The 25,717-nt window shown below is 39.8% G+C and overlaps 1 protein-coding gene across 1 annotated transcript; it reads left to right on the forward strand.

The window, feature by feature from the left end:
• The first annotated feature begins 613 nt into the window (after positions 1 to 613).
• Positions 614 to 24,459, forward strand: Uprt (uracil phosphoribosyltransferase homolog). Its single transcript, XM_059250495.1, has 7 exons — positions 614 to 1,142; positions 12,892 to 12,934; positions 16,788 to 16,857; positions 17,881 to 17,943; positions 20,710 to 20,871; positions 21,524 to 21,622; positions 24,220 to 24,459. The coding sequence occupies exons 1-7, from the start codon at positions 757 to 759 to the stop codon at positions 24,324 to 24,326; spliced, it is 930 nt and encodes a 309-aa protein (XP_059106478.1). The 5' UTR covers positions 614 to 756; the 3' UTR covers positions 24,327 to 24,459.
• Positions 24,460 to 25,717: the final 1,258 nt, after the last annotated feature.

Genomic DNA, 25,717 nt, shown 5'->3' on the forward strand with positions numbered 1-25,717 from the left:
TGGTGAGTACCTATGAATTTTTGAAAGGTATCTATCTTTCCAAGTATTATTTGGAAGAACAAAGTGACTGCGTATCAAAAACGACAACAAAATTTCCACGGTAACGTGTGCAATACAGGGCCCAACCAATACTAGTAAGAAAAACTTTGGTGGTCAAGCACACTTATGAAAGTGCGGCTTGTAAAACAGTCTAGAAAGGCCAGGCTTTTCAGTAGCCTGCTAGGTGTTCTTACTTCCTTCTTCTGTACCACAGATAAGCTATTAGCTTGAAGATACAAAAAACTACTCAAGTACAATTTCTTTGTTAAGTCACAAAGTCTGAAAGCATGTGCCTTATGTGTACAATCCACCCGTACTTTCTCTTGACTGTACCAAAGTTCTGTTTTCAGGAAGTCTTAGGGGTTTCCGGGGCACTCAGCAATGAGGAATCTCCGGTTTAGCCACGTTTGCCAGGCTACGTGTGAGAATCTATCAAGCAGGAAAGACTCCAAAGGGTTAACAAACCAGCTTGCTGCTGACTGGCAGGCAGACAGGCCAATAAGGTGTCTAAGCCGGCAGTGCGTCTGGTGTGGGCGGGTATGGGACAAAGCGTGCGAAAGGACCGCGGAGGCCTAGGGGTGAGAGGGCAGACAGGGTTAGAGATTTAGAGGAGGCGGGGGCCCGGAGGAAGCACGTGTCCGCATCCCTTTCTTCCTGCTCTTTATCTCTATATCCTTAGGGTTTGACTGCTGCCGAGACAGCCCCGGGGCCCTGTGTATGGCCACGGAGTTACAGTGTCCGGACTCCATGCCTTGTCACAACCGGCAAGTAAACTCTACTTCTACCCCAAGTCCCGAGCGTCTGCGAGCAGACGACCCGATCCTGGATCATGCCGAAGAAAATAACGCTGCTATGGCTAAGCTGACTCTGCTCCCCGGGCACGCCCATTCTAGCGTGCTCTTGGAGCGGGACTCTCAGGCCTGCTGTGGCACTAATCTTCACTCTGAGAACCACAGTGACAGTAGCGACAGTGTCAACTACGAAGCACCTGTCGGCGACTCCCTGCTAGGGGACTGTGAACTCTCCCGACAAATTGGGGCACAGCTTAAGCTGCTGCCTATGAATGATCAGATCCGGGAGCTGCAGACTATCATCCGGGACAAGTAAGCCCAGAGCGGAAGGGGGAAAGGGAGTGGAGGGGCTGCAGGGGGAAAGTAAAAAGCCAGTGTTTGAATTTGGCAAACTGGTCTTTGGGGATTCGAGCCAGGCCTCTTTCTTTGGCATGTGAGTAGAAGGGGAGTCAGCTAGACACATCTATAACTCTCTCTTAGTTCTTGTGGTTAACATTGCTTTGTGTAGGAATGAAACCTTGTAGGTAGCCTTCAGCGTCTTCCGGCCTCTTTGTCTCTCTTAAGCAGAACCAATCCTCAACTGTGCCAGGCAGGTACACACCCCTAATGCCATCTGCTCAGTTCCTGACCACGTGGTAAATGTATAACCCAGAAATGGTTACTGCCTATGATTATTATCACCTAGCAGCCCAGGCTCACAGAAATAAAGCAATTTCAAGTGAAATGATATTGTGCTTCCCTGGCCCTCTGACTCACAGCATTTGCTACTGCAGTGTGCCATTTGTTTACTGTGTGGGAGTTCAGGTTTACCTGGACTTCAGAAAGTTTATCGTTCCATTCTGATCAAGATTGTCTTACTGAGAACTTACAGGTCGTAGTTAACAGCAAAGGCAGTCTAAGAACATGTTGGACCCTCCTAATCCCACAAATCAGTGTAGCAAGAACTTCATGTTAAAATATGAAGTTTGGAATATGAGTTTTCTCTGAAAACTATGTACCACAATGAAATACAGCTGCTGTCCTTCCTTCTTGTCCTCCTTTCTTTTCTTTTTTGAGACAGGGTTTTCCTAAGTTGCTGCTCATACTCTGGCCTCAAACTCCAAGGCACAAGCCAGCCTCCCAGGTGTGTGGAACTGCTGGACATGAGACCATACCTGGCAGCTTTAAATGAGTAGCCACAGCAATATAAGACCACTATCTTCCCAGAGTGCCTTGATATTTTAAAAATGCCCTCACCTAAATCAGATTTTAGCAACTTTTTCTTCGTCCTCTTGTAATAGGCTCCTGTGTTTCCTCACTGCGCTTGTCTTGAGGCGTTCACATTCATGCACCTTTTTAAGCATAGCAGCCTTGATTTGCTCCCTGCCATCTCAGCAGCCTTCACTGGCCTATGAGAACCTACCAAAGTTGGGGATGTTTGGCCCTTTTCGTTCTGCTTTCTTTTGGAATGCCCTATATCCCTATTTATGAATGGTCAGGTCCTATTTTTCAAGGCTAAACCCATTCTTTCTGGCTCATTTTCCTGATCTTTTTAAAAAGAAGACTTGTCTTCTATTTTGAATATTATTGTGTATGACTCCCTTTCCTTGCTTATTAGGCTTTATTATGCTTTATGACAGAAATCTTTTTATATTTTTGAATTACAGCCATTCGTTGCCAATAATAGATGCTCAATCATTAAAGATTGTTTATACCTTTTGTGGACATAGAGTTTTACTGTATAGCCCAGTCTGGCCTCAAACGTTTGATCCTCCTGCTTCAGCTTCCTGGATGCTTGAGTTACGGGAGCGCGCTACTATGCCTGGATCTAGCTCTCAAAATTATATTTATGAAACTGTACTATTTGTTTATAAAGAATCAGTATTGAAAACTGTGATCACGTGATCTAATGGCATAGAGGTCTTTAAAAAGATGAGGCATAGGCTTGGTAACAGTTGTTGAGAAATAAAGAAAATTTGATGATTCTAATTTTGGTTCTTGGACCCTATTGCCCTTATAGATGAGTTTCAGGGCTTAGGAAGTTTCTGGTAAATTGTATTTGTCCATTGTAATGGTTGTTTTAAAAATAATGTCGTCTTTATTGAAAGACTGGAATTTAGCTCAATGGTAGAACTCTCGCATTGTAGACATAAGACCTGCAAATAAAAGAACATCTTTATTGAGATACAATTCATATACAATTGAAGCATTTTAAAGTATACAACTATATATATCTATCTATCTATATATATATAGATATATATATATATATCAGTTTTATATATGTTCATGGCTATGTTTCATCACCTACCACAATCAGTTTTAGAACATAGTCATGGCCTCAACAAGAGACCTCACAGGTCAATCCACATTTCTCTAACATCTCCTCAATCCCTAGGCAGTAATTAGTTTACTTTATATTTCTAGCGGTTTGCCTATTCTGGGCATTTCTTTTTATTTTTCTTTGTGTGTGTGGTATATGTGTGTGTTCATTTTTGTGTGGGTGTAGGTATGCATGCATGTACGTATGTATGTGGAGTGTAGAGAGATGTTGACATCTAGAACCTTCCACTATCACTACACACCTTATTTTTTGAGACAGTGTCTTTTACTAAACCTGGAGCTCACCATTTCAGCAAGACTAGTTGGCTAGCAAACTCCAAGGATCCTTCCATCTCTATTTTTCCGGTGCTAGGATTAAAGGTGTGCATCAGCCCAGCCTTACATGGGTACTGTGGGGTCTGAATTCAAGCCCTTATGCCGGTGTGCAAGCACTTTACTAACTGAGCTATCTCCCTAGCACTTACATTTATTTAACTAATATAAAAACGTAATAGTTTTGCATATCAATGGAGTAGTACATAATGGTTAAATCAGGTTAAATATGTTTTTCCAAGCACTTGTCAACTTTTACCTTCATGATAAAAGCTTTCTAAATATTTTATTCTTGCGTTTTGAAATGTGCATACATTATTATCTGTAGTCCACCTACTATGTAACAGTACAACAAAGCACTTGCTAACTAATTTGAACTCAGTAGTCCTTGATCAAACTTTCTACCTCCTTCTCGTCCCCCTGTGATGACATCCATTTTACTGTCAAATTCCCTGAGATCAAATTTTCAAGACTCCACATATGAGTGAGATCATGGGGTTCTTGCTATTTTGGACAGTTCAAATCAAAGGAGTAATATATTATATGATGCATATGTGGCTGGTTTCTTTTACTGTAATGTTGGCTAATTTTTTTTAGTGTAATGTTTTCAGGGTTCATTCCTTTTTGTGGCTGAATGGTACTTCATTGTATAGACATGCTGCAGTTTGTTTATGTATCCAATGGGTAATGAACATTTGGGTAGTTTCCACTCTCTGATTATGATGAATAAGGCCACTGTGAACATTTGCTTATATGCCTTTGTGCAGGGGTGGGGATCTTCAGTTTTCATTACATTTCATAAAGGATCATGATGTAAAGGTTAAAAACCTTTAATACAGAGCTTGGAGAGAGTATGACATTTAGTATTTGCATATGATAGTATCTATATGTCTTGATTATATTACATTATTTAGAAAAGCTTGGATTATATAGCAACTTGAGAATAAGTGGAATCCTTTATATTTTTCTTCTGATTTTGAAAAAGGAGACAGTAGAATCCCGTGAAAGGATCTTAGGCAAGATGTTTAACATCTCTGTGTTTCTGCTTTATAATTTATAAAATGAAGATGTTAGTGCAGCCTCATGGAGCTCCTGAGAAGCTAAAACAAGATAGTATCCGTGAACACTGTTATAAACTGTGAATCACTGCGTATATTTACAGCATTTAAATTCTTCGAGTTGGAAATTATGCATGCTTTTTACTGACACAGTATAAGGGATTTGCTTGTACAGAGAATTCAGATTCTTTATTTGAAAATCAATACCAAAGCCAGATCTTGTGGTTCATGCTGCTAATCCCAGCATTCAGGAGGCTGACTGAGAAGGATTGCTGTAGTTGGAGGCTAGTCTGTGGTGATTAGTGAGGAACAAGCCAGCCAAAGCTACCTAGCAAGACCTTCCTCAAAACAAACAAAAATACTGAAAAAGCCTACATAATTTGTATCCCGCTTTGACACAGTACAGAAAGACCTACTGTGATTTTTCCCTAATGAGTTGGTGCTTATTCAGGCTGGAGACAGTGTTTTTTAGTTTTGTTTCTGTTAACCAGCATAATCTGGTAACAGAAGCTTTCTCTTCTTTCTTTCTTTTTTTAATTGTCTTGCCGTTATGCAAACAAGGCCCGTTTCAGGTTCTGCAGGAGCTGACAGAGTGTCTGTTGTAAGCAGAGCAATATTCATGTAGGTCTAGTTATGGAAAGTGCAACCGGTTGTCATAGTCTGTCCTCTTTGAGGCATATGCTTTTCTCTGTTTTGATAGGACATCATGCATATATATTATGGAAGTGTCTGATACTAGAAGCCCTTGCAGTACATGTTGTTTCTTTTATTGTTCCTGGTTCTTAGAATCTATCTGCTAAAGGGATTGCTTTATGAATTGACTCTGGCATGGAGAAATGGGGTGATCCAACAGGACTGCAAGTTGTTGTGTATCTATAAAGCAAGCAAGATTGAGGACATTGTACTGATTTAAAATGACTTTATTTTTTGAAGTGTACAATATTTGAAACGTAATATGTTGGCTGTATTATTGAATTTCAAGGAAATGATTTTCTCTCTTTGAGAGTGCAGTAATCTAAACACCAAATGGAATGGATAATTTACTCAGCTACACATACATGGGTCACCGGCAAACGAGGAAAAAAATGACTCCCTCATTTTCCTGTGGTTTCTTTTTTGTTGCTGTTGAAATGGATTAAACTATGCATTCTTCTCTTCCTGAATAATAAACCCAGTAGAATCTGGGTGTAATGTACTTTCCCTGTTGAACATGGTTCATGACCTCATATGGAAGGCAATGAAGTGAATTTTTAAAAATCCTCCTCCAGGCCCCAGTTGTATGGAGGCAGGGAGGAAGGGAGGGAAGGAGGAGGGGAGGGAGGAGAGAGAGAGAGAGATTTTGTCTCCTGAAATACTAGAGTAAAATTGTATTGTGAGCTATTGAGTATATTCTGTCTGTATTTTTGTCCTGGGAAAGGCTTTGGCATGGCTTCTGTATGCTGCTTGGATGGAAGTTGAGCAATTATCTTAAGAGTTTTTTTCAGTCTATAAAATGGCACCAAAGAACTACCTTCAGCCCTGTGACTGGTTTTTAAGTCATCTGGAGAGGAGACATTTAACCTCAGGTTGGATGAAAGTGCTGTGCAGCCCTAATACGAGTATTGCCTAATGTGGTGTGACTCATCTAAGTAATGTAATGTTCTGAACCAAAGCTGTGCATTAGAACTGATAGTGAAGTCTTTTTAAAAAACAAGTTCCTGGCTCTCATCCTTAGAGCTTGTTTGTGCAGTGTTGGGTGGAACCTCTTCGCAGCGTTACAAACACCACAAATGATTATTCTGTGCTCAGATGAGACCACTGCCTCTGGGAGAATGACCAGGCTCCCTGGGTGGTGCATGGCCTGGCTTCAGACTTGGAGTATAGCTGGGCGGTGGTGGCGCATGCCTTTAATTCCAGCACTCGGGAGGCAGAGGCAGGAGGATCTCTGTGAGTTCGAGGCCAGCCTGGGCTACCAAGTGAGTTCCAGGAAAGGCGCAAAGCTACACAGAGAAACCCTGTCTCGAAAAAAACGAAAACAAAAACAAAAACAAAACAAAACAAAAAAACAGACTTGGAGTATAGAGTGATCCAGGGATCTATACACAAAACAAGAAGTAACTTAAACAACTTGTCCTGGCGTTGCCCTGAGGCTAGAGGAATGTCAGCATTTGTCATTTCAATTGATATGAAACCAAAATGCTCACTATAGAGAAAATATGATTTACAACTTGTTTAAAACATGAACATGTTTTTTTATTTTTGTACATTTCCCATTTGAATTTTCTAACTGACTTTACTGAATAAAGAGGAAGTCCCATCTCTAAGCAGCACAAATCCCTGATATAATATGTGCTGGGTCTATCCTAGCAATGGCTCACCAGTTACATTGGCCTCTAGCAGGCGAAAATGAGAACTCTTGTTTTTCTACCTGCTTTTTGGCATGTATATTGAACTGTTTGGAGATGCATGTCCACAGTGAGTGGCACTCTATTACTAAGAAGACTTTGCTGACTTGCACCTGGCAGCTAGAAGAAGCTATTTATTTATTTATTTTAATTTCCATTGAGTTAGATTTGTTCTAAGTATATTGTTAGGGGGTTGTTGTTGGAAGGCAATGGGAGGAGTAAAGTCAGCTGCAAACCGTCTGCCTGCTACAGCAAACCTTGGGGCTGTTCTTGATCTTAGTAATCACGTAATGGAGAGGTAGAACTTACCTTCTGAGAGTGCTCCTTACACCGGAGCTTGAAATGAAGCACATCTGTTTGATTGAGCCGACCAGAACTGCTTTTAGGGTTCCCGTCCCTTCCACCTGTTGGTTACACAAACAAACAAAATATTAAGTCTGAGTACTCACACTCTGAGTTTTAATATTCTTACTTTGAAAGTCCAATAAATTATTCCTGCTCTTATCAGGAAAACCACAGGATGCCCAGTTAAGTTTGAGTTCAAGTAAACAATGAACACTTTTTTTTTTTTTTTTTTTTGGCTTTTCGAGACAGGGTTTCTCTGTGTAGCTTTGCGCCTTTCCTGGAACTCACTTTGGAGACCAGGCTGGCCTCCAACTCACAGAGATCCACCTGGCTCTGCCTCCCAGTGCTGGGATTAAAGGCGTGTGCCACCACCGCCCCAATGAACACTTTTTTATATAAGTGTAACTTATATATTTCATGGGATTTCTGAAATTCACATTATTGTGTATCCTGTATTTTTATTTGCTAAATGCTCACTCCAGTCTCCCTTCTCCAAAGGTCAAAAACAATCCATGTGTATAATCTTCTAGGAAGAAGAGTGATGTATTTAAACTTTTGAAATGACATCCAATTCAGTGATTCTAGGATTTGATTTTAGTTAAATTGTTTTGAGTTATGATTCAGGAAGAGTTTGCTTTTAATTGCTTTTGGAAAGCATGTATTTTTTTCAAAGCAGGGTCTTGATATGTGGTCCAGGCCTTAAACTTGTTAGGGATGCCAGGCTGTCTTTGAACTTTGTGATCTACTGACCTCATCCTCTTGAGTGTTGGTATCACAGGTTTATGCCACCACACCCACCAAAGGGTGTGTTGCATGTGGTAACCTTAGTGGATTACCCCTTACAAGCTACATTATAAAACCATCTGCCTCTTCAGGAAGAACATTTTGTTCATTTGCCATCTGTACTTTATTTTGAGATAGGGTCTTGCTATGTAGCCTGGGCTGGCCTGAAACTCCTGGGTTTAACTGATTTTCTGTTGTGTGGCACCATTCCTGGGTGAACAGACATCTATTTGTCCCAGATAGGGAACCAATGACACATCAAAGTAAGAAAACTACCGAAGCCCATCTTGGTGAGGGAAGCAGTACGTTTTATTGAGGTCACTTGCAGGAGCAGAAATGACTCAAAGCCGGCTGCCTCACCAAAGCCCACCTCAGCATGGTGACAGCTCACAAAAGCTGGCCACCTGGAGCGCACTGCACAACCTTAGGGCAGCTCAATAGGTTGGAGGATGGTGTCCTTTCTAGGTAGTTAGTTGAATTTGTCCGAGCCTCTTCTAGGCAGAGCAGCTGGCCTGAGGCTGAGTCTTAGCAGTCCTTATAATTTATATGTGCTTGGGGTGTGGGGAGCTAGTTTATCTGGTCATTTTCAGAAATGAGTTGTTTATTGCTTATCTTAACCACCTTCCCTGCAGGATGGAATTTTTCACTTCCCTTAAGAACATCCTGTTGTTTCACCACCCCTTTCACATCCTGTGTCTCAACAAGCTTTCTTCCAACATGGAAGGTTTCAATCTCCAGGAAATTGCTATAAAACATCCTCCTGCCTTAATCTCCCAGTAGTTAGACTTACAGGCATGTGTCGCCACACCTGGTGTGTGAGCTGAATGAGAACGGTCCCTCTAGGTTTATAGTTTTGAATGTTTGGTTTCCAGTTGGTAGACTATTTAGGAAGGATTAGTAGGTAAAGTCTTGTTGGAGGAGGTGTGACCTTTATGGGAGGTGTGTCACTGGGGGTGGACTTTTAGGATTCAAAAGCACACCAGGCCCAGTCTCTCTGTCTCTGTCCCTCTGTCCACCCCCTTCTCTCTCTGTCTCTCTGTCTCTGTCTCTCTGTCTCTCTCTCTCTCTCTCTCTCTCTCTCTCTCTCTCTCTCTCTCTCAAATACCATTTACAAGCATGGTATTAGAGGCTGGACGGTGGAATTCCATTCCTGCTCGCTCTCTCTCTCTCTCTCTCTCTCTCTCTCTCTCTCTCTCTCTCTCTCTCTCACTCACACGCGTGTGCGCTTGTGAATCAAAAGGAAGCTCTCAGCTACTACTCCAGCACCATGCCTGCCTGCTTGCCTCCATGCTTTAGCCATGATGATGGTGGACTCACCCTCTGAATTATAAGCAAGTTCCCAATTAAGTGCTTTCTTTTATAAGTTGCCTTGTTCATGGTGTCTCTTCATTGCAATAGAACAGTAAGTAAGACACCTGGCATCCAGTTTTTGTTTTGTTTTGTTTGAGACAGGATTTCCTTATGTAGTGCAGTCTTACCTCCAACTCACTATGTAATTTAGGATGAATTCAAACTTTTGATCCTCCTGTATCAGCCTTCTGAGTGCTGAAATTACAGGTATAAACTACCATACCTGGCGCCCTGGAGATTTTAAAGTATTATCTAGACAGTCTTACTTAACAAATGGGGAAAATTCGCTTTTAGATACTCCATGTTGAAATGAATATTTGGTTTCTGGTATGAATTGTGTTTCCATGTGAAAATTGCATTTTAAAATGGCTGCCTTTGGTTTTCATCATGTTGCTATAGTATGTGACACATATATTTGAGGGGAGACTGTTTAGACAAGTAAATATTCTTAGATATAGTTATATCCTCATTGTTGGATATGTTTGGAGCTTGTATAATTTAAAAGATCTCAGTTTAATATTAATTACAGTTCCGTGCTTTGGACTCTGATTGCTTGGATATTATTGTTTATTTAAGTATAGGATATTTGGTTACTTAAATACATTTTAGAATATTTTAGGATCTGGGCATGGTTGTGCACACCTTTAATCCCAGCACTTGAAGGCAGAGGCAGGGGGATCTCTGTGAGTTTGATGCCAGGGAATTCAAGGACAGCCAGGCAATATGGACCCTGGATAAAAAAAAATATTCTAGGGATGTGGGTCTGTGTGATTTTTGCTTTATGGCAGTTTTACATTATATTATTTTAGCCTCTTCTTAGAAGATGGTTGGTATTTTACAAAGCTTTGTTTCTGTGGGACAAGATTTTTTTAGTGGTTTTGAAATAATATGAATAATTATGTTTTGAAACAAGGTGTATGAGGTGAATAGTACTCGGAGTCTAGTGTCCATTAAAACATGTTTTTAAACAAATGATTCAGACCAGCACTGGGCCCAAAGGAAGAACTCAGAGAAGACAGGCACCTGTATCTGATAAGCAAATTCTGTTTTTATGAAACTATTCTCAACAGTGTTAAGAATTTCAACATGATGTTGAAGGCCACTGTGGATTTTTAATAAATGTAATCACTTTATTGTATTCTAGCTTTCCATTAATTTCTAAATTGATTTAAAGTAAATAGTATGAGTTGAAGTCTGTCTAAAATAACAGAAGGCAAGATAGTAATTACTGTTTATCGTGGAATAACTTGGAATAGTGAATGATTTCTTTTATAGGTCAAATAACTGTTAAGAGAAGGCAATTCCTTTTAGATTCTCAGTGTATACCTTTTGTAGAATGTAGATAAAGCACTTATTATTGCAAAGACTATCAGCTAAAGCTGATTTGGGGGGAGAAGGGGTATGAAAAGTGTTAAAATGTCTGATTCCAAATTAAAATAACAAATGGTGATAGCTCTGATCGCTTTACCTGATATAACTATTTTGTGTAATAACTTGATGTATGAAAGACATATTGTCAAAATATAGGACATTTCTTTTTTTAAAAAACATCTCATTTGCATAAGCTCTTTGGTTTTTTTTGTTTTTTTGTCGTTGTCGTCCGTCCCCCGTCCCCGTGTCCCCCCCCCCCCCCCCTGGAGCTGAGGACCAAACCCAGGGCCTTGCGCTTGCTAGGCAAGCACTCTACCACTGAGCTAAATCCCCAACCCTATAGGACATTTCTTTTAAGAAATTTCAGACCAGCTGGGCAGTGGTGGCGCACATTTTTAATCCCAGCACTTGGGAGGCAGAGGCAGAGGTAGGTGGATCACTGTGAGTTAGAGGCCAGCCTGGTCTACAGAGTGAGTTCCAGGATAGCCAGAGCTACACAGAGAAACCCTGTCTTGAAAAACCAAAAAGAAAAAAAAAGAAAATTTCAGACTTGATGGCTTGGGAGATGGCTCAGCGGTTAAGAGTACCTGCTGCTCTTACAGAAGACCCTGGTTGTGTTCCCAGCACCCACATGGCAGTTCCTAACCACCTGTAATTCTCATTCCAGGGAATCAAATGCCCCCTTCTAGCCTCCATGGGCATCAGGCATGTACATGGTGCACAGCTATACATTCAGGCAAAACACTTGCATGCATGAAATAAATATAAAAATTAAAGAAATGCACTAAGTTTCTAAAATAACCTGAAAAATTCAGAGCTGCTGAGGCAAATTTGCATAGGTCTAGCATCAAGAGCAGTTTTTTTTTTTATAGTTCTCTGCTTCTCATTTCATTGACAGGTGTGTTTTGAAAATGAGTTGTAGAAATGAAAGACACTGTTCCCATTTGAAAACAGCAGTACATGTACAGAACCTGTTTTAGTTGTCATCTCTATGTATATGGGTAGGCATGCACGCGCACGCGTGTGTGTGTGTGTGTGTGTGTGCAGAATTCTTTGAGTCTAGAGAATCGTCTGTATAAAGACTACAAACCCATATTCTTACTATTGTTTAAATTTTAGGGAATTAATATCTACAACATGATAGAGCTGTGATTACTGTAAGAAACATGATGTCATTTGTATTTGGTATATTGTATTGTTTTCCTGTTAGAAAAAAATGAGTGCATATGCAAAAAAAAAAGTGATGAATGGTCTGCTGAGATAATCAGCACTTGCATTTGTCCTTTCGATGCTGTGGTGAGGAATATTTTAGTATATTTTGGATAGGCAGGTAGAAAATTTTAAGTACATAAACTGTTAATGAATCCATTCTATCAAAATGCTTAACTTCCATGAAAGAAGGAAGAGAGTTTTACATACAGAAAAAGCATTGGTCTCCTAACATTCTTTTTTTTTGGGGGGAGGGGTGTTGGTTAACAGCTTGTGGATATGTGCAAGACTAGATTACTATTGCCTGAGTACCTCAGGATAAGATGGTATTAACCAGAAGAAAACGCATAAGAAAATGACTGAAAAATCTAAGGAATGAAGGGCTTCATTGGAAATCAGGGCAAAAGAACAAGTTATAAATGATTTGAGAAAGGGGGCTTAGAAATGAAGTTACACGTTTTTGAAAACAGTGACAAAAACAGAAGACTTATTTTAACTCTTATAATCCCCTGAAGGACTAGAGACAAAGTAGATGCATTACTTCTCTCTATTGTATGCACAGAAAGCAAGGTGAACAGAGGGCAGGGAAAAGCTAGTTTTCTTATAGTAAAGTTTCTTCTCAATTTGAGCTTATAGCCTTGCTGTTGTCTTGCAAGGGATCTTTGTTTTCTGACAGCTCAGTGGAGATCACATGATCTTCAATTCCTATCTCAAATATTGATATCAAGTAATCAAATAAGCTTTTCCACTAATACTTATGAAGTCATCTCATTTTGATGTCTGTATCCTAGTAAAAATATATTGTATACATAAACATTGCAGCTTTTAGTATGTAATAGGTCTTAATATCAGTGTTACTATGTGTATTAACTTTATATTTGACCTTGAAGCTCTAATTTAGACTAAAACTTGTACTGTTTTTTTTAGGACAGCCAGTAGAGGGGACTTCATGTTTTCTGCGGATCGTTTGGTAGGTGGAGGCTTTCCATTTTCATTTCTCTGTTATGCGCAGTGGTAGACCAGGGGGCTCTTTTGTCGTGGAGTATTCTGGGGTTGAGAGAGATTGCACTGAGTAACCATTGTCTTGCTAGGTTTCTGAAGTGTTCTTTCCATTAGAGCATTAAAGCACTGCCTTATTCCCTTTTACTCCAAAGCAATGCCTATGAATCCATTCCTTGTCATTCTTAGATGGATCTTGGCAGTCTGGTTCTCAGCAACTCATAAAATGCCTCATCTTAGGGCAATGAATTAAAGCACATTAGAAGAAAACTAAGTATGTTCTGAGACCTAGCATTCACCCCTGTGTATCAGCTAATGTGCAAAAATTAGTGTATTTTCTTTTGTAGTTTACAATGTGAATTGTATTTGTTTTGCTTCTGCCCTGTGATATATTCACAATATAAAATTCTAAGTTGGACTATATACTCCTTCTTCAAGAGCATCCTATTAAGTCTTGACCAAACCTAATCCTTATATAGTCAGTATACATCTCAGACCAAATTGCTTTGCCACAGCTTTTCATTCTTGTGTTGATACCTAAGTATGCTCCATTCTTGGAATGAAATTGATAATTAGTTGCTAAGACTAATGCTCTTCATTCATGAAAATAAACACTGGGTAGATATTAGGCTCTGCACTAGACTATTTTGGGAGGGAGGAGATAAGACAGTTAGGAATATAGATATGATCCTTGATCTTGGGGAATTTACAAGCTTAACACTGTTGTTAGTATTTAGCTTAAGAAAGAAATGTGGCCAGGCGGTGGTGGCACACGCCTTTAATCCCAGCACTCGGGAGGCAGAGGCAGGCGGATCTCTGTGAGTTCGAGGCCAGCCTGGTCTAAAAAGCGAGTTCCAGGAAAGGTGCAAAGCTACACAGAGAAACCCTGTCTTGAAAAACCAAAAAAAAAAAAAAAAATTAAAAAAAGAAAGAAATGTGGCTTATTAACTTTGTAGGTATAATCAAATCAAAGAAAATAGGAAAGGAAGTGTGAGAAACAGGCATAAAACTTTTAATTTTGATTTTTCCTAGAGCATATATTCTAAAAGAGTATAGGCAACTCCTCTTCTGCTTTTGGCTTTACATATTCTGGCTTGAGAGACCCAATTCTATTTAAACTTACATGGATAGTAATAACTGTTGGTAGCAGCAAGAGAAATACGGTTGACATTCCTGGGGCAGTAGCCATTGTCTTTCATGTTTTCTTCTTTATGTATGTGTGTATTTGTGGAGGTGCGTGTGTGTTTGCATGTAGAAACCAAAGGTCAACCTCCAGTGTGGAGGCCAGAGATCAGTCTTGGTTGCTTCTCAGGAGCCATCTACCTCATGGTTTTTTTTTTTTCCACATAAGGTTTCATACTGGGATCTGGGGCTTGCCAGTTAGCCTAGGCTGACTGGCTGTCAAGTCCTCCGGAGATCCTCCTGTTACTAGGTTATATAAAGCATATGCTACCACTTGGCTTTTTTATGTGGCTTCTAGAGATTGCACCTAGGTCTTCATGTTTACAAGACAAGTACTTACCATCAATTAAGCCATCTCTTCAGCCTTCTTTTATGTTTTCAGCAAAAAAACAAACAAATAAAAAACCCAAACTGTTTTGAGGCATCAGGAACTTTTACCTTAATGGCTGCTGAGCAGAGTATAGGAGTCTCTGTTTTCTGGTAAATTTTTTCATCTTTTTTGTTTCCCTTGTGCCTTCTTTCTTATCTATCTATCTATCTATCTATCTATCTATTAGGAGTCAAGTTCATGGGTGTTCTAAAATGCTTCTCTGAAACAACAGGTATTATATCCTAGCCAAATGAGATATGTGGCATACTTCACATAGGGTATGGTAATTTGGGCTTCTCAATTCTTTGAGTTGGCTCTGAAGGACCATGATGAGTTGGGGTTAAGTGGTCTGTTTATATTTTTATTGCTGATGATTTCCAGTCCACCATCTCCTCAATACAAGGGTCCCATCCCTGATAGTGGGCAATTGATGTTATCCTGAGTTTGTCGAGAGTTGCTTCCTACAGTTCTTTACATCTTAATTATTTTGGGAGAGAGTAGTGAAGGCTGAACGGAGTGCCTTGAGTGTACTTGACACATGCTGTTCCACTGAACTGCAACCCATCCTTTAAAGGAATTCTAGTCATTCTTCTAGTTTTATGCTCTCCTCTAACTTAGACACACCTGTCTCCACACCTATGTTTATATATTTTTATTTATTCTTTGAAAATTTCATATGTGTATACAATATACATTGATCATATCCCTCCTCACTCCCCCCCAGCTCCTCTCACTCCCAGCCAACTTCATATCCTCTTTCTTTTCATAGCCCACAGAGTCTACTTTATGCTGCCCACATGCACCTGGGTGTGAGGCCATCCAATGGAGTGGGGTCAACCTTTCAGGGGCCACACCTCCAAAAGACAATGACTCTTCCTCCTTCAGAAGCCATCAATTGCTAATAGCTCCTCAGTTAGGGGTGGGGCCTGTGAGCTCCTCCTCCATGTATGTGCAGTGTTGATTGGCTTGATCTTGGGCCTTTCTTGTGTCAGCAAATACAGCTGTGGTGAGTGAGCAACGGCCCAGCCATGTCCAGAAAACAATATTTCACAGCAGTCCTCTCCAACCTCTGGCTCTTACAGACATGATAATTTCTGTCCCAGAGTTTCAGGTGATGGGGCAGGAAACAAGGCTTGTTTGAGGTATGTTACTAGAGGAAAGAGATAGGGACTTTTGAAAGAAAACATTTCTTCCCTGTAATTTTCTCTTGAGCAAACATAATAGTCAAGGAAGGTGGTAGCTAGCAGTCAGTGTGCTCTTGCATACACTATTCAAAAGGTTTCTGGGCCCATTCTCTGATTCTGCAGGGGGACAAAGTGATGGGCCATTTCTGATTGATCCTTTTAATGGCAGCAGGGTGATGTGTTGTGATAACAGAGAATGAAGCTTCGTACTTCTACCTGCTGTTCCTGATTCTCAATCAGTAACGGAATATTGATCGGGGAAAATGTGCAGTACAGGCTCAGCACTGTCTTTGTTATAGTGAGCTCTGGTTGCTCACATCTTGCTGTGAGAGGCTGCTTCTAATAATTTTGAGGGATTCTTCCCCTCTACCACATAATTGCTATGAGACTCATAAAACTCTGTTTTAACATTTTAAAAATATTTATTTCTTTACTTGTGTGTGCATGTATGTGTGTGTGCACACACCTGCTCATACCATTGTGGATGCATGTGAAAGTCATAGTACAACTTTTGGGAGTCAGTTCTATCCTTCTACCTGCTTATCTGCCATCTAATTAGCCTTCATGGTACTTTTCTTTAGCTGAGGAGTCCCAGGATATTCTACTGGGTCCTCCTTCAGACTTAGTAAATTGCTTCAGCCCATCTACTTATTCATTTTCTCATAAGGACTTTTAGGTTTTTATTTGTATTATGGTGGACCTTTGTTAAAAATGAATACAAGTTCATTTTTAAATTGCAAAGATTTCAAAGGTACTAGGCAAGGTAGAGAATTCTAGGTGGGCACTTTCCACAGTAACCCATAATTTTATTACTACCGATGTTTTTTGCTATAACTCCTTTTGAAGTTTTCCATTCTCATATTCTTGACTGACTCAGAAGGCACATTGGAGCCCTTTGGTGACAGTTATGTGTCAAATGGAGGTTGAGTCCTTAGCGAAAAGCAGCCTGGCATTTCAATGTGTCCCTGGAGTTAATACATGGTAGGGGCTCCCTTCCTTCCTCCATGAGCTAAGCCCTCAGCTCCCGAGGCTAGCAGCTAGCAGGAGACTCTGAAGACCCTCAACTTACTCTTTCTTTGACTTTGTAGATCAGACTTGTTGTAGAAGAGGGACTGAATCAGCTGCCATATAAGGAATGCATGGTGACCACGCCGACAGGTAATCACGGCTTGCACTCTCAGCTTTTCCTCATAAAAGTCCTGAACTAGGGTGGAGGGAGGAAAATGGAAGGAAGGCATCTTGTGGAAAATCAGTGGGAAAAATGAGTTTAGGTAGAGCTACTTTTTAACATCTTAAAAAAAGAAAGACTTTTGTAAAGAAATCTATGTAGGTGACTTTTTGTTAATGGCTTGCTTGTCAATTCAAGTTAAAGGTTATTACATACTCTTCAGCATGCAGGTGTCGCTTCTGGTGGCAGCCCAACGGGACCAGAGTTAAGAATTGCTGGCAGCTTATCTTCACCTCTGTAGGGAAGCCGCTGCTACTAACAAATGCTGGAGACTGGTTTGGCACAGAAACTCCGGGTTGAAAAAAAAGATGAGATGTGGAAAAGGGAAAGAAAACTAAAAATGATAAGATTTGGAGGTGCTTTGTTCTAATAAAAATAGCCTACAATCCCCCTTTCAGAGATTTGAAATTCTGATTTTTTTTATAAACGACGGAAAACTCTTCTATTCAGAGGGTTGACTATGAACAATTGAGGGCTGAGTTTGTTACAGCGTAATTGACGCAATTCAGAATGAGACCAAGTTTTGAGTAGCTTGATAACTATTTCAGCCTCTTTCTTCTACTTGTTAAGGGCTGGAATGAGGAGGCTTTCTGCTGTGGCTCTCAGTGAGGCCCTGGTGTGAATTGATGGGGTATCTAGTATTCTTGGGCTGCAGTAATTCTCCTTTGAATTCAATTTGGAGGATGTGTATATGAATATTGTGCTATAGTAAGTCCAGTTCCCACTTGATGAAACCCTCCTCTTCCAATTATTCTCACAGGTTTCTTCTGAGGAATTAAGAAATGACTATGAAAAATCATGAATCATTACTTTTACACGAAACCCAAGGTGTTATACAATGTGTCTGGGCAAGGGTTGCTCTGTGCTCATCTGCTTTGAGCCATGATCACCTTATAGAATATGCACATTGCTCTAATGATAAAGCATCTATTTTTTAATTTATTTCCCAACAGGGCACAAGTATGAAGGAGTGAAATTTGAGAAAGGAAATTGTGGGGTCAGCATAATGAGGAGCGGTAGGTTTGCATGTGTATGATTTTGTTTCTTTGCATGCATGGAAACGGTTGCTGTTTTTCAGGAGAGAGGCGGGCTGCTTTGTCATAATTGCATCCTGCCTTTGCTTAAATCTCACCACCTGTGTTGCCTATCCTCCTGGTGCCTTGGAGTCATGGCCCATGTGCTGCTAAGTTTGGCTAATTGTAATTGCAGGCATCTTCCCTAGTGGCCTGCTCCCACGAGGAAGCCAGCTTTTAAAACGCCTCAAAGGAGGGTGGGAGGAGAGCAGGCTGGGAGGACAGGATGCTCCTGTCTTGGGGAGAATGGTTTGCAGACTGAAGGAATGTGGCATAAATTAAATTCTGAAGAAGAACATTTGGATACCTGGCTGGAGAAAATGCCTCCTCTGTTTTGATCTGTGTTGCAGGGAACTCTGCCAAAAGCTGGACTTCTTTAATATTTTAAATGTTATGTTCTGTGAATATGTGACTACATAGGCAAAAGTATCTAGCTGTCATTAGCTCTAGATATTTCCACTTGCTGATCTTATACATTTTGTATTGATGCTTTGAGTCCAACTGATCATCTTAACTAATAACTTTGGTGCAGCAAAATGGCATGCCTGAGATGAGAATGTGTACCCGTTACACAGGAATGATTTCTCTTCAGCAAACTGAACTTTTTTTTTTCCACAAGAGCTGGAAGCCTCACTTGTTTGCACTGGAAACAGATGGATTTTTAAAACATAGAAACATACATTTTTCTCTTGCTCTGGTTGTGTTTGTGAACAATTGAACACTTCAGTTACAAAAGGAGCTTTAGGCTCTGTTCGTGCAAGAAGATAGCTCTTAAGCAGTGAAAGCATTCTCAGGATAGTGTTGTTCAGCATTTGAAGTTGGATATAGTTTCTTCTCAGCTCTGAGAGTCCCAGCTTCTCTGAGAGTCCCAGCTTGGTCCTTGCACCTCTGATGTTTTTCTGTTGGCTTAGTGGCTGCACATGAATCTACTGATATTTTAATTATCATCTGCTACCCGTGGCCCCTCAGTCAGTGCTTCACCAGCCACTTAGGCCTTGGCCTGATGGAGCTTGTGGTCCCGCAGTCCTGGCCATGCTATATAGGCTTAAATTAAGTCTCCATCATTTTATTTAACAATAAGACACAGGAGTCAAAGGCTGGAGTGAAGACATGCTAGCTCAGAGAGGCTGTCTAGCAATTAGCTGACCTTGTTTTTGGCCAGAGATACTGCAAGAGACAAGTCTCTTCCCTAGTCCCAGAACCAGGAGGAAGCTCAAACTCCAGTCTCCACCCTTTCCTTCCTGTGCATCTTCTCTATCCAAATTGCTGGCCTCTCTATGGCCAATTCTGGTCAGCTAGTCACTAGCTCTGCCCCCTTATCCAAGGTATAGTCTCAGGAGTGTCAGAGTGTGAGAAAAATATCCCACAACACACCTCTATTGTTACCAGATGATTCAGAGAGATAAAGGCAGACTTGAGAGGTTGTGGGTTTTTTTTTTTTGTCTTTTGTGTTTTGGTACTATGGTTTGAATTCAGAATCTTGTACATGTTATACACACACTATTATCATCAAACTCCATCCCCAGCTTTGACATAGTTGTTTTTATTCTTAAAAGCCACCTGTTGTTTATTGTATATATTTTTAGAAGAAACTGGTTATATGTTTACACTGATGCACTAAAGTTTCCTCTTAAATTTAAATGAAAAGTTAATTTAAAAAAATATTAAGTAAATACCAGTACTGGTAGATTTTAAAGTAATGCAAAATCTTGAAGACTGAATGAGAATGATTGATTTTTAGAAAATACTTCTTTAACGGAATTCAGACTCAGGAATAGTCCTGTATTTAGGGGCTGGGGAGATAGCTCAGTGGTTAAATCACCTGCCATACAAGTGTGAAGACTGAAGTTTAACTAAGTGTGTCAGCCGGCCTGTAATTCCAGTACTCAAAAGGCACAGGCAGGAGATACCTGGAACAAGATGGTTAGCCAAATTCGTCATATCAGGAAGCCCTAGGTTCAATTGAGAGATCTTGCCTCAAAAAATAAGATAGAGAGGGATTAAGGAAGACTCTTGAAGTCAACCTTGAGCTTCCACATGCATGCATACACATGTGTGCCCATTCACATGTGAACATGTCTACAAACATTACCCACACAGACACATTAAAGAAATATAGCTTGTATTTAGTAACCAATGGAGTGGGGGTCAAGTTGGCTCTATGGGGAAGGGAGAACAACATACTACTCTTTCACTACTTGCAGGGAAACTTTTGTCAGTGAAATCATTGTTGAACTAAGTGATGAATCCTGGCCACTTTTATCTAAAAGGAAATCCTTTGGCCTACAGCCCCCAGTCTTTCATGAATCTTTTATATTTTTCTCTGATGAAAGTGACAAATTTAGTTGGCTTAAAATCTTCTTTAAAAATAATGAGGAAAAGTATCTCTGATGTAGAAGAAGCTCAAGGAACAACCCAGTCAAGCTTTTATTTCTGTAATTATGGAAACAGAAGAGCTCCATAGCTTGTAAGCAGACAATAAGTCTAGCTTATTGTGGTTTCATTGACAAGCCTTTCATCTGCTTTCATTGAGTTCCTACTAAGAATAAAATATAAGCACAGTAGAAGAGAAAGAAGAATGCTTCTGTCTTGATAGTGCTCTTTTTATATTAATAGCAGTGAGAAACTCTGCTTCGGCCTGTTCTTGGATTTGCACTCTATCTGCCGCAACCCTTTTGTCCTTGATTCCTTTTCATTTCCTTCTTCAAGGTGAGGCAATGGAGCAAGGTTTACGAGACTGCTGTCGATCCATACGAATTGGGAAGATTCTGATTCAGAGCGATGAGGAGACACAAAGGGCCAAAGTGTATTATGCCAAGTTCCCTCCAGACATTTATCGTAGAAAAGTCCTTCTGATGTATCCAATTCTCAGTGAGTAGCTTAAGTTGCATTTGTAATTTCTTGTTAGAGTTTAAATTCAAGTTAGTGTCTACCTCCTACGCACCCTTATATAAAAGGCAAAACCAGTTTCTAAATGTGTTTGTCTCTGTTGGATTTGGAGTTGCCCTGGGCAGTTCACTGGGAAATTTTTATTGTGTAATAAGGGAATATACATTAGTCAAACTTGGTTAGCTCCAAAGAACATCTGTTTTGAAATGAACACATTGAAGCAAAGGACCTAATGAGGCAAAATATATAGAACACAGAAAATATATTGAAACATGTTCTGTCTTTACCTTAGTGATTTTCACAAGGTTTTATCCTTTCTAGAGGTAATTTTTTTCTAGTATTCTGCTCTCATCCCTGTACTTTGTCATATCATGGTCTCCCAGGGAAGTGAGCAGGAGTGGTGGTGGTGTTAAATTTGGTATCTCAAGCAATAAGTGAGTTTAGGACTTGTACATTTGATGCCTGTTTATGTTGTATCCATCATCAAAGATAACATTGACAAAGAACAAGCACTTTCAGATGAAGTGTTCACTAGTCAAGTCTTATGTTAAGATTACTGTATTGCCCTTAATTGAAGACCATTTCAATATAGATGTTAACATTGCTAATGAGTTTGGTTGCCTTTTTGTTTTAGGCACTGGAAACACTGTAATTGAAGCTGTAAAGGTTCTTATAGAACATGGAGTTCAACCCAGTGTTATTATCCTACTCAGTCTCTTCTCCACTCCCCATGGTGAGTTAAGTTGCAGCTATAAGTTGAGCTCCAGATGGTGATGAGATAGTGTGTATCTCTCTAGTCTCTCATCCCAAGGAAAAATAGAGTTGTATGTCCATATTCAATTTAAATCTAGTTTGTGTTTGTCATCTCTAAGCTTAGTGATAATATTAAATGATTTTTTGAGACAAGGTATCACACACTGATCTTAACTCAGGTGATCCTTTTGTCTCATTTTCCAAAGCAACTGAGACCACAGGCATATATTAGCATGTCTGGCTTGTTTTCCACCATTCTGATGTTTAATTTTTTATTTCATTTTATTTTATGTGTATATTGTTTTGCTACATATATGTTTGTGTACCTCAGAGACCAGAAAAGGGTGTTTGATTCCCCTGGAACTGGAATTACAGATGGTTGTAACCTGCCATGTGGGTGATGGGAATCGAACCCAGGTTCTCTGGTAGTAATCTTTGGAATGTGACATGAAGATCAGATGTTTTTTGAATTAGATGTCTGTTTTAAGGACATGTGAGGAAGTCATCTATTCCCCATTTTCTGCAAGAGATGTACCTAAATTAAGACTCTGGCTTTCTTACCAAACAATCTAGGGCAATTAGGAATACATGGCAAGAAAATAATCATAGAGGCATAAGAATTTAGTTTCTAGGGTCTTCATTATAGAGTCATTTAGTATAAGAAGTAATTTGAAAGTATGTAAATGGTGTTTGGGAATGGTGACACATTGTTGTAATTCGAGCACTTGGGAGGCAGGGACAAGAGGATCAGTGCAAGTTCAAGGCCAGCCTGCCCTACATAAAGCACCAAACTATATAGCAAGACTGTCTCAAAAACAACAACAACAAATGGACTTACATAGATGACTGATAAGAAAATGGGTATATAAGTAGTATCTATTTAGAGGATATATTACATACCTTGCAGAAGTTGCTTTTGAACAACATTTAGTGATATAAAAATATAGATAGCAAGTGTGAAAAAGCAGCACAAACAAGGCAATTACATGCTGTGAAATGCATCCCTCCTCCAAAGTCTCAGGACCTTTTTGGAAGGGTGGAAGATCTTAAGAGCCAGAAGTAGTGGATGACTTGAAGGAAACAGTGTTTTACAGACTGTTCCACATGTGAGCTCATAGAGGATGTGACAGCATGCATAAGACCTGTGCAAGCTCAAGCCAGATAAAATCCTAGCATGGAGCTAGGGAAGGTGGACATGGAATCCTACTGCTAGCTGAGAAGCTACTGGCCTCGAATAGCTCCTGGGAGAGGGAGAGTCAGTTTTTGAGTAGTTTGACCCCTGCCAGGTCGACACACCAAAGGAGTTGGGTAACCCAGCCTGTGCTTGATTGTTTGAGGGTGAGGAGAGGAAAAGAGAGAACACAAAAACACGTGAAGTTGAGTGGGTAGGGAGTAGGGACGAGGTATGAATAAGATCAAAATATATTGTATGAATTTCTCAAAGAATTAATACAAATATAAAGAAATATTGTGAAATGTTACCAATAAGTTTAGAGATGACCAAATACAAATTATAACACTAACTACCAAAAGCAGACTTTAGCATAAAACCAAATAAATTTGACCTCAATGTGACTGCCTAGAAAGATATACAATGCTATTTCAATTTTGGTTTCAAAATGCACACACAGTACTAATAGTGGTTATTTTCAGGTGTAATTCTAAATGACTTTCATTTTTAAGCTTTTGTTTTTTTGGACATTTTCTAAATGTTTTACAGTGAGTTCTATTTGTTTCAGAATTGAAAGAGAAATAGATGGCTTCTTTAGGTAGGCTGTTCTCTCATTTCCGGCTAGGCCAGGTTTCAGGCAAACCTCAGAAGCCACAGCATGTGTGTTAGAAAGGCTATTCTCAGTACGCCGTTGTGTCTAATTGGGGCCTATTGGATTACTTTGTTCTTTTGTAACCTAAATGTACCTGGAATTCAAATACTAGTGGTGACTAAGGGTGATTTGCTTGATTGCCCATTGTATGGAGCACTGGTGACATTGAAAACATTAAGATAATCCAGTAATTATCCACCTTTGGCAAAAGAAAAATAATCTCTTTAGCTGTAGTTGTGTTAATTGGAACAGTGTCCCATTGTTTGGCATTAAAACGGAAAAATCCACATTGTGTAGCAGTTTCACTGTGGCTTTTTGGTTTGGAGTCCCACCCAATCCCCTCATCTTAAGCTTGAATCCTTATTTCTAAACAACTAGCATTCTCTGACAGACCAAAGATGCCTTCACACTTGTTTTATGGTGTTTCAGTTGGAAAACTTTCATTTCATGCGATTTTCCTTTTAGAGAGTGCCATATTACTTGATTCTAGCCAAAGCTGGTATAACTGAATATTTTGATTTTCAGACCATATTATTGAGTGGGTAGGAGTATGGTTTGAACTACTAGCAAAGCTTTTCAGATACCAGATATTGTACAACATTAGAGATTAAACATCCCTAACTCAGCATCCAAAGATGATTGTTCCTTGTTTTCTGTCAGTATTGAGTCTGGAGACAATGATTATAAAATTTCTGAATTCTAACTAGTGTTACCAAAATCTTGCAGTAATAACAATTATTTTTACTTTTTGAAGGTGCCAAATCAATCATTCAAGAATTTCCAGAGATCACAATTTTAACTACTGAAGTTCATCCTGTTGCACCTACACATTTTGGACAGAAATACTTTGGAACAGACTAAGTTGTTAAAGGAAGACGAAATAACTTTGTGTGATATTATGGTTGTGAATGGATTTCATATTTGTTTTTACTAATTTGTTTGAGAAGTAATGGAGAAAATACAATAGGAATACCTTTTTTTTTTTTCTTTTTTCTTTTTTGGCTTTTCGAGACAGGGTTTCTCTGTGTAGTTTTTGGTGCCTGTCCTGGATCTCACTCTGTAGACCAGGCTGGCCTCGAACTCACAAAGATCTGCCTCGCTCTGCCTCCAGAGTGCTGGGATTAAAGGCGTACGCCACCGCCACCCAGCTAGGAATGCCTTTTAACATTGGAAGTAGGTGTAGCAACAAGAAATATTGGAAGTTCATTTGTTTGATTTGGTCATTTCCTCACATGTGGTACCAGATTCAACAATGAAGCACACCCACAGTGCTTAGAAAGATGGAAATTTTAATCGTCTGCTCATGGAAATCACCACACCTTCACTCAGTGCATGGAAACTGTCGAACTTGTGACGCTCTTGGTTTGGAGGTTGCTTGCAGCTGCAAAGAAACCCAAACAAGAGTTAGTTCTTCAGCACACTATAGTTTACATTTTCTTTACTGTACTTTTGGCTCTAGGGTGGTTTCTTGTATGTGGTTGTTGTAACTGTCCATACTCTACTTCCTTGTATTATATATGCAGGCACCTTGGAGAAGAGAGAACAAGAATATATCCTGGAATTTTATGTTGCCATTAATGTCCTCGCTTAATTTTTCAGACCCAGGATGTCTGGTTAACTCTTCGGCTAAACTGTTGTGTTCCTCCTGGCTCATTTCCCAAACTGGGGATTGAGGGCAGGTGCTTGCAAAGCTTTAATACAGTGAAGAAGATGGCAGGGCCTTTTCAGTATCTGGATCTGTAACACGAATGTACAAAGACGGAACCACAAATGCCTGATGCTAACAAGAGAGCTAAGTCAGCCCTCTACAAAGGAACTGAGGAGTTTTTCTAAAGTGTGCAGGAAAGTGGAGGCTTTACTGCATTTTGTGGCTGATAAGTAAATCAACATGATTCTTTTTAATGTAGTTGTTTCTACTAGTTGCCTTTGGTTTGGAACTTAGTTATTTTGCATGTTTTACAACTATAGCTGTATTAAAATAGACAAAAACTAATGTTCTTTAAAAATATATAAAGTTTGTATATGCTCATATTTAAGCTTCTGAAAGGGAGAGAAACAATCTTAGACTCAATCTTTGCACTTTTGAAATGTGCTTATAAAACCCTGATCCCATTTTACATTGATATTAAAACTTCTAACTGTGGTGGCTGGATGAATTACACTCTCCAGGCCCCACAGCCAGCTTCTGTGGGACTCTGTTCAAAAGCATAAGAAAGAGCAGAAGGTTCTCTTAGGAAGAACTAAAGCTGAAA

Source organism: Peromyscus eremicus, chromosome X (assembly GCF_949786415.1).
Source record: "Peromyscus eremicus chromosome X, PerEre_H2_v1, whole genome shotgun sequence".
NCBI lineage: Eukaryota > Metazoa > Chordata > Mammalia > Rodentia > Cricetidae > Peromyscus > Peromyscus eremicus.

Excerpts from the sequence above, each read along its gene's own strand:
- Uprt (XM_059250495.1), top strand. The coding sequence starts at position 757 with ATGGCCACGGAGTTACAGTGTCCGGACTCCATGCCTTGTCACAACCGG. Across the intron at positions 1,143-12,891 it reads CAGACTATCATCCGGGACAA|GACAGCCAGTAGAGGGGACT; the intron begins GTAAGCCCAGAG and ends TGTTTTTTTTAG. Across the intron at positions 20,872-21,523 it reads TCTGATGTATCCAATTCTCA|GCACTGGAAACACTGTAATT; the intron begins GTGAGTAGCTTA and ends TTTTTGTTTTAG.